This window comes from Apium graveolens, chromosome 4 (assembly GCF_009905375.1).
Source record: "Apium graveolens cultivar Ventura chromosome 4, ASM990537v1, whole genome shotgun sequence".
Classification (NCBI taxonomy): domain Eukaryota; kingdom Viridiplantae; phylum Streptophyta; class Magnoliopsida; order Apiales; family Apiaceae; genus Apium; species Apium graveolens.
In genome coordinates this window covers 271,798,030-271,807,053 of record NC_133650.1, presented here as the reverse complement: position 1 = coordinate 271,807,053, position 9,024 = coordinate 271,798,030, and the positions used below count along the sequence as shown (strand labels likewise).

Genomic DNA, 9,024 nt, shown 5'->3' with positions numbered 1-9,024 from the left:
TTGCTCCATGATATCAACGTCATATTAATCTGATGGCTGGCTTAGACGTATTGATAAGTTTGTCTGTCGCTCTCCTTTCATGAGCTATGATAACTTCGCTCGATTTTACCCTTGAATGCTGCATTCTATCACTCGTAGTTGCTTATTTCAGTTTCTGTTATCCTTGGTTCTTTACTGAGAGTCCATTTACCCCGGCCAATCTTCATCTGCAGCCTATATATCCGCAACCTTTATGAACCCAAATCTATAAGTAAGATAATGTCCTTGATGTACCTATATTTGTCAAAGAAAGTCCATACTTCTTTGGCCATCACCTTTTGTGGGAGGTTAAGCACAAAGATGGTAGAAAAATCATCTTGGGTCTACTATACTATCCTGCTTTTGCTTCAACATGTCTTCATAAACTCTACTGCCCGAGTGAAACTGCTTACTCCGAGTACTCCTACTAAAGCTCCCGCATAATCTTCATTTTACCTCTATCATCCCTACCAACCACAACTCGATGATTGCCCGTGTTTGTATCTAGAATAGAAAATACAAGTACTTTGATATGAAGTAGCTGACCCCAAGTCACTCAACCTCCCCAGTGCCCAGGTGATACATACTTCCTATATATATAATAAAAACTTGTAAAACAGCTAAACACAAAGATATACACCTACATTAATAGGTGTACATATCTAACAAAACATGAAAAATGGATACCGAGGAAGCACAAGTTCCCGTACGTTAACCTAACACAATTTTTCACTTCCTAGGAAATTTACAAAGCACAAGTTCCCACACAATTTTTCACTTCCTAGGAAATTTACAAAGCACAAGTTCCTGTATGTTAACATTACACAATTTTTCACTTCCTAGGAAATTTATAAAGACAATTTCCCATTTTATACCAAACATGTACTAAGAGTTGGTTTGCAATATAGAAAAAACAAGATGACTAGTCAGATGGCTAGGAATGAAGCTAAAATACTTGGTGAATCTCTAATACTACAAGATAAAACAAAGTTTGAAATTCAATCTCAACTACAATTTAACTATCTTTTTATGTAAAAATAAGACACCCAATGTCATCCCTCATCATCCCTTACATCAAATATCAGCTCACTAGTTAAGGACGGTGAGAAACCAACTTGCACCAGAGGTTCACCTCTAGTAAGGTTCAGCACTCCTGCTCCTGCTCCTGCTAGGACTTCGAATGCTAACTGGGCTTCTGCTAGGACTCCTAGAGCCATAAGGAGTCCTTGAGCGAGACATTTCCCTGTAGCTCCGACCTCTAGGAGAAATTGACCTATATCAAAATTTACACCTCAAAAGTATTAGAAAATAAAGAGTTTCACATATTTAAAACCAGGCACAAAACTATAAGACACAAATACTTAAGTATTTGGAATGGAAAACTGCCGGTGGGCGATGGCAACTCAGAAACCGGCTCAATTTTACATGAACAAATGCAACTTGATTAACACAAATAGGGCTTCATTATCCTTCAAGTACCTTTAATTTCCTTTAGTTGTTCTTTTCTAATACCAATGATATAAAGAGAATCTCAATAAATCTTTTATACTTTAAGTCGGTGCTTTACAAAAATCTACCAAATCTATACCTCGAATATCCTCTTCCCCTGGCCCTTGGTGAAGGTGAATAATCTGGACTACGAGAATAAGATCTCCCATAGCTTCTATAGCGCTCCGACGATTGTTTCCTGCCATATGATCGGCCCCTGAAAATAACAATATCCAACTATACCATCAAAAAAGGAGATATATAAATTAAAATCTTCTAGAGAAAAGGAGGATGATAGCTCGTGTCTAAGACATGAGTCTAAGACATGCCAATTGTACTAGTAATATAGACTAATTAATAGTCAAATTATGATAGCTAAACTTGCCTTGCCCTCATTTCGTGGGGTTTCTTCCGATTCTCTTCAGCAAATACAACAGTCAGCTCACGACCAAGGAGCACTTGACCATCCATATGATATTTAGCATCTTCAGCATCCTCTGGATACACATATTGCACAAAACCAAAACCACGCGGCTCCCTAGTAAACAAACACAGACACGGTAAGTAACAGTACTCCATATGTATATCAGAGGAATTTCTCCTTTAAATGGTTAGAGCATGTGACTATCAATCCCAATCCTGTAATTACATGAAAGGATATGTCGGGAGGACTAATTACCCCGTGAATTTAGTTTAAAAGCATCCAGTCATGCAATTTAAGCAGCTTCTAACCTTGTTGGACTTTATAGTTATAATGATTTGATAATCTTGGTGACTTCAAGATAATCTTCATTTATCTACAGACACTCAACTTCCCCTTCAATCTTCTCGTAAATTAAGAACATCTTGAATCGAGTCTTATTACTTGTAGGTCTTCAGAACTTTCAATAAGAGAAAAAACAAATCGCCATAAAGCAATTTGACCAATAAAAATCTACTAGTATATAGCAGAGCAATTATGATGCATTGATGATGTCAAAATTCAAAGTAAAGAGTAGATTAATATAATGGTGGCCCAAATTAAACAGAAAGGCCAGCCTTTAATTACCCTGAATAATAATCTCTCGGTAAGTAAACATCTTTCAAAGGACCAAACTCGCCAAATGGTCTTCTGAGATCTTCCGGCCTGCAAAATTTTTAAAACTTGTGAGATTCTTATATACCAAATAAAATGTCAACACGCAATAAATAACAGACATTAAGGCAAGCTTCATAACAGTAAGTAATTGAAATATACATCTTGTAAAGTTCATAACAATATAATCCCGACAATAAATAACAGACTTTAAGGCAAGCTTCATAACAGTAAGTAATTGAAAGATACATCTTGTAAAGTTCAGAACAATATAATCCAGTATTATCAATATATTCATGTTAGTAATACATCTTGTAAACTTAAGAAAACTAAGAAGAACAAGTGTATAACTCAATTGTCATAAGTTCTTCAGTACAAAGTAGTAACTGGATAAAATCTTAACTAGCTTCCGCCAGCTCTATCTTAAAGGTAAGAAATGTCTTCAATTCTGTGAGAGTATAAAGTTCACAGCGTTTATCAAGAAAAATTGAAAACAAAGCCTTTTATTACAACAATGAAATTTATTCGACTCGCAATATATATTCCTATAGCAAGCAAAACTAGTATAGCACGAAAAACACATAAATCACAAAATGCATACCTACAATCATGGCGAAGGTTGCGAACCAATAGACTGGTAGGACCATCTCTACCGCGGCCACCATAATAACCCCTCGGGCTAGGACTCCGACGTCTGCTGCTCCTGTAATCCCTTGGTGGTGAGGGACTGTAACCATAACTTCTACCCCTCATCTTTTCCCCTATATTCATACAAAAGACATATCATTCCCCAGTAAAGAACATAACATCAGAGTCAAGCTATCATTTTTCGATATCTAATCATAATCAATTCACAATTTCATAAACACGCACCATCAAGCTCAAATCTTTAATTTAAAATTTACTATCAAGTCTCGGGGTTTTTAATTTTTTAACAAAATCAAAGTTAACGAACAAAATTATAATTGGACACCAAATTAACACACTATAATGATTATGGCTCTAAAACATCACATATGCAAACACTAAAATTACCTTAACAATAATTATAATTATTAGCAGTGCAAAAAATTTATATCAAGGAACGAGTATATAGACACATGTATCTGTGTATATGTAAGGAAATAAAATTTACCTTTCAACAGAGAAGAGATGACACCTATTCGATTAACTCTCAATAGCGATCGACTTTCTCCGACGCACACAAATAAACACACATGGTCGAGATTGTTCTATATACTCATACGAGACGATGTCGAGAAGCTTCTTTTGATTTGGGCCTAGTAATGCCACATTGGGCTCAACATTTGATTTGGGCTTTTTCTGTTTGCTTCGTGGGTTTTGCATTTTTTTTTTTTTGCTTTCTTTTTCGTCATTGCATGGGTGATGAATTTTGTATCTTTTTTGCCTTGGCCCTATTCTTTTTTTAAATTAATTTATGATGATAATAAACATTCTGCCTGCAACACGTGAATATTGTTGAAATACAAGTTATTTTACTAATTGACACACTCGCACATATTTTATCTTTATCAAGATTCGAACCTCATTAGAAAGAAAAAAAACAAATTGCAGCATATTTTTTATTTTAAAATTTCGCTCAAGTTAGGTTGGACAATGCAATTACAACGTCTCTATGGTTGACTCTTTTTGCGGAAGGCAAACTTTATAATTTAGAAGGGACGTCCTCGGACCCCAGACCTATCAATGTAGTCCTAAAAAAATTGAACAGCTTACATGTAACATCCCAATCCAACATCGATAAGATATGTGATTTATGTTCAGTTTATAAGGAAAATTATTATTGTTATGTGCACCAACAAATCATAATCTTTTGGGGGTATGTGGTGGACTTGTTTTTTATCCAAGTTGGTTGTATTTGGGTCAGTACGCTTCGACTAATTTTGAAGTCGAAATCGGGAGTTGAGCCGGTTTTTGAAAAAGACCCAGGATTTGACTTTGAAGCAAAAAAAAAAATAAAGTCATATATAGAAAAAGCTGTAAATAGTAAACCAACACTAGATTTTTGGGCGAAAAAGGTCTAAGCAGCACTAGTTGCATTCTGGAAATCAAAATAACAAATAGATAAAATGAAGAATAAGAAAGGACTCTGGGTCGATTGGCACGATGGTTTAACATAGTTAATTACAGGATATTATACTCAACTTGTTTAGACATCGAATTCAAAGTGAGATGAGGTGATTCAGTGTATTACATAAACAACAACATATAGTTAAAATGTTCAATTGATGAAGAAGAGATAAGAAATACTTTATTTTAAATGTATCTCGACAAATCGCCCGGACTGGACAAATGGCTCCAAAGCTTTTCCAAAAATACCAGAGTATAGTTTGTAAGGATGTTACTAAGTTGGTTCAAAAATTCTTCAGAGATGGTATATTGAGCCAATGCCTAAATAAAACGAATATTGTGTTAATTCAAAAGAAAATGAATCCAACTTTGATTATGAAGATGAGACCAATTTCTCTTTGTAATGTTTTGATGAAAATTATTATGAAAGTGGAAGCAAACCACATAAAAAACTGTTACATTTGGTAGTGGCTGAAAATCAGAGTGCCTTTATTCCAAGGAGATTTATAATGGATAATGAATTGGTTTCATTCGAAATAATGCATTATTTGAAGATAAAGAGGAAGGGTAAGGATGAGTTAATGACCTTAAAACTCGATATGGGTAAGGCGTATTGTAACACCCCAGTCACACATCGAAGATTTTGAACTTCTATTGAGTTTATAATGTAAAGTACTACTACTAAATGCATCAATAAATCATGATATTTTAGAAGTCTGTGGTGGGCTTGTGAATTAACCAAGTTATCTACATTTAGGTCAGTAGGCTTTGGCTTATTTTAGACTAAAAATTCGAACTTGACCCGATTTAAAAAAAACTCGGGATTTGACTCAGGTCGTCACATATGGTATCATAGCCGACTCTTCAAAGCTTGATTCGTCAAGTTACCGGAGACGGGAACATGAAGGCTAGTGGTAATATTCCAAAATGGACAGGGATCTGAAGGTGGGGACACGAAGCCAACTGGTATTATCCCATAATGGCTAGAGAGCTACGATCTTGATACTATGGGCTATCTTTTAAGGCCTGACGAGGGCATTAAGAGTTTTAGCGGGGGAGTTTGTAACACACATCTTTCCTACATCGATAAGATTTAAGACTTTTGTCTAGTTTATAGGGTAAAATACTACTACTAAATGTACCAACAACTTATTATCTGTTAGATATATTTGATAATGTCATGGCTAATATGTTTTATGTTTAGCTTTCAGATCTTACTTGAACAGGATAAATCAGTACTTAACTGTTGATCAGTACTTATACTGGAAGTCAGGACTTAAGGATATCAGTACGTATGTTATGAGGAGATAATCATCAGAAGATAGATATCAGAACTTAAGTGCTGAAGGACAATCAGATAAGGACAGTAGCTGATTAAAGGAAAGAAGATCACGATAAACATAAGAAGAGATATGCATGAAGAAGGAATTCCGTAAAGAATGGAATACTTGGAAGAAAAGATATCTGATTGATATATTTTAGGAAGCAGAATTATATTCCATATCAATTAGCGATTATCTTGTAACTGTGTAGTATATAAACACAGATATAGGGTTTACACTATAAGTGTTATCATTATTAGAGAAGATTATTCATTGTAACCCTAGCAGTTCTCGTGATATTTGTTCATCACTGAGAGGTAACAGTTCCATACTGTAACAGAGTTTATTGTTTCAATAAAGTTTGTTTTCTGTTACTTAAGTTCTTAAAGTTCGATTTGAGTGTACTATACACTGTATTCACCCCCTCTACAGTGTGTGTGACCTAACAAGTGGTATCAGAGCCTATCTGTTAACACACATACAGTTAAAGATCCAAACACAATCATGTCTGACACAGAAACTCCAACTAAGCCTACCAAAACTCGTTGTTGCAGTTGTAGGTGAAGCAGCAAAGACCGTACCAAAAGAGAAGAGTGATTATACTGCTTAAGACATAGCATCAATTGCTAAGGATGCTAAGGTACGACACTTACTGCATAGTGCCATTGATAATGTAATGTCAAACAGGGTAATCAACTGCAAGACTGCTAAGGAGATATGGGATGCTCTGGAAATAAGGTGTCAGGGAACTGACACAATTAAGAAGAACAGGAAGATAATACTCACTCAAGAGTATGAACACTTTGACTCAAAGACTAATGAGTCATTGAATGATTTATATGATAGATTTGTCAAACTTTTGAATGATTTGTCATTGGTTGATAAAGAGTATTATCTTGAAGATTCAAACCTTAAGTTCCTGTTAGCTCTTCCTGGATGCTGGGATTTGAAGGCAACGACAATAAGAGACAACTACAATCTTGATGAAACAACTCTTGACGAAATCTATGGAATGCTCAAGACTCATGAGCTGGAGATGGAACAAAGAAGCAAGAGGAAAGGAGGAAAGTCAAGGACAGTTGCTCTTAAGGCTGAAGAAGAATTCCCCAAAGCAGCTTCCTCAAAGAAAGACAAGGGTAAATCTCTTTTCATAAAGTCTGATACTGAGTCATCAAGTTCTGAGAGTGATGATGACTCAGATTCTGAAAGCTTGCCTGAGACTGATGCTGATGAGGAGATGATGAAGCTGTGTGCTCTTATGGTGAAAGGAATCACAAAGATTGCATACAGGAAGTTCAGGAAGGGAAAGAAGTTTTCCAGGAAAGGCATAAGTTCTGATAAAAAGAATTTCAGAAGATCTGAAGGCAGAGGAGGAAAGTCTGACAGAGGAGATTACACCAATGTTAAATGCTATAACTGTGGTGAGAAAGGCCACATATCTCCTGACTGCAAGAAGGTAAAGGGTGAAAAAGGCAAGGCTCTTGTCACAAAGCAGAAAAGCTGGACAGACACCTCAGACTCTGAAAGTGAGGAAAACTATGCATTGATGGCAAATGCTGATAAAGAAAGTGCTGAGAGCAGTTCTGAAGCTGCTGAAATAAAGATACCTCAGACTACTTATGCTTTTCATACTGATGATATTAATGAGTTGAGAAGATATCTTAAAACCATGTTTGTTAGTTATAGAGATCAAACTTAAACATGTGAAAGATTAACTTCTAAAAATCTTGCATTTAAGAAAAGAAATGATTTCTTAGAAAAAGAGTTAGTCATGTTCCATCAAACTCAGAAGGATAGAGATGATGCTTTTTATGTTAGGAATGAAGTGCTAAAATTAAATGAATCTCTAAAAACTGAGTTAGAAAAGGAAAGAGAGATTATCAGGATTTGGACTAACTCTGGCAAAACAACTCAAAATTTGCTAAGTAGTGGAAACTGGAAAAAGGGCTTAGGTTATGGAGAAGATAAGAAAGATAAAGGAACTGAAGAAATTAAGTCTGTTGATAAGAAAAAGCCAAAGTTAAAACCTGTTAAGTTTGTAACTGTAAAGTCTGAAAATGAAAAATCAGAAGTTACAAAGGAATCAACTTCTGACAAACTAAAACAGGAAAAGACAGCTGAAGTGAACATAGGCTTAATGACAAAGAAGCAGCTTAAGCATAAGCTGAAAGATGTCAAGAATGCAAACAAGCTAAAATCATCTAGGAAAAATAGGAATGGAAAGGAAGGTGTGAATAAAAGCAATGATTATAAACCCGTTCCTGATGCTCCTAGGAAAACATGTCATAACTGTGGAAGTTCTAACCATCTGGCTTCTTTTTGCAGGAAGAATAAGAATATTAACCCCTTACCTTCAAAATCAGGAGTTAAGAGTCAGTCTGTTAGATACAAACCACAAAATCCTTATTTTCATTGTGGTAGTTTATGGCATTCCATTTATACTTGTAAGGAATATCATAGTTTGTACTATGATTATTATCAAATAAAACCTTCTTTGAAGAAAGTTTCCATTGTTCCTTCTAGTGTAAATTCTGATTCAAAGTCTGATAGTGTAAGTTCTGATAAGAAAAATGTTAACATAAACTCTGATGCTAAATCCGCTGCAAATGTTAACAAACTTAATAAGGCCAAAGGATCCAAGCAAGTCTGGGTCCTTAAAATTAATAATTAGTGGTCTTTGTGATTGCAGGGCAACAGAAAAAATATTCTAGTTCTGGACAGTGGATGTTCAGGATATATGACTGGAAATAAGGCCCTGCTATCAGACTTTGTGGAGAAAGCTGGCCCAAGTGTTTCTTATGGAGATGGTAACATTGGAAAAATATTGGGATATGGCAATATCAATCTTGGAAATGTCATAATTAAACAAGTAGCTCTAGTCTCAGGACTTAAACACAACCTACTGAGTATAAGTCAAATCTGTGACAGAGGTTATCATGTTGATTTCTTTGAAGAACACTGTGAAATTGTAAGTAAATCTAAAGGCAAAGTTGTTCTGAAAGGATACAGGCGTGGTAACATTTATGAAGC

General features: G+C 35.3%; 1 protein-coding gene across 1 annotated transcript; it reads right to left on the bottom strand.

The window, feature by feature from the left end:
- Positions 1-923: 923 nt before the first annotated feature.
- Positions 924-3,813, bottom strand: LOC141720989 (serine/arginine-rich SC35-like splicing factor SCL30A). Its single transcript, XM_074523711.1, has 6 exons — positions 3,717-3,813; positions 3,183-3,342; positions 2,555-2,632; positions 1,892-2,044; positions 1,607-1,723; positions 924-1,291 (listed from the first exon to the last, which is right to left on the bottom strand). Exons 2-6 carry the CDS (start codon positions 3,332-3,334, stop codon positions 1,153-1,155), a joined length of 639 nt encoding a protein of 212 aa, XP_074379812.1. The 5' UTR covers positions 3,335-3,342; positions 3,717-3,813; the 3' UTR covers positions 924-1,152.
- Positions 3,814-9,024: the final 5,211 nt, after the last annotated feature.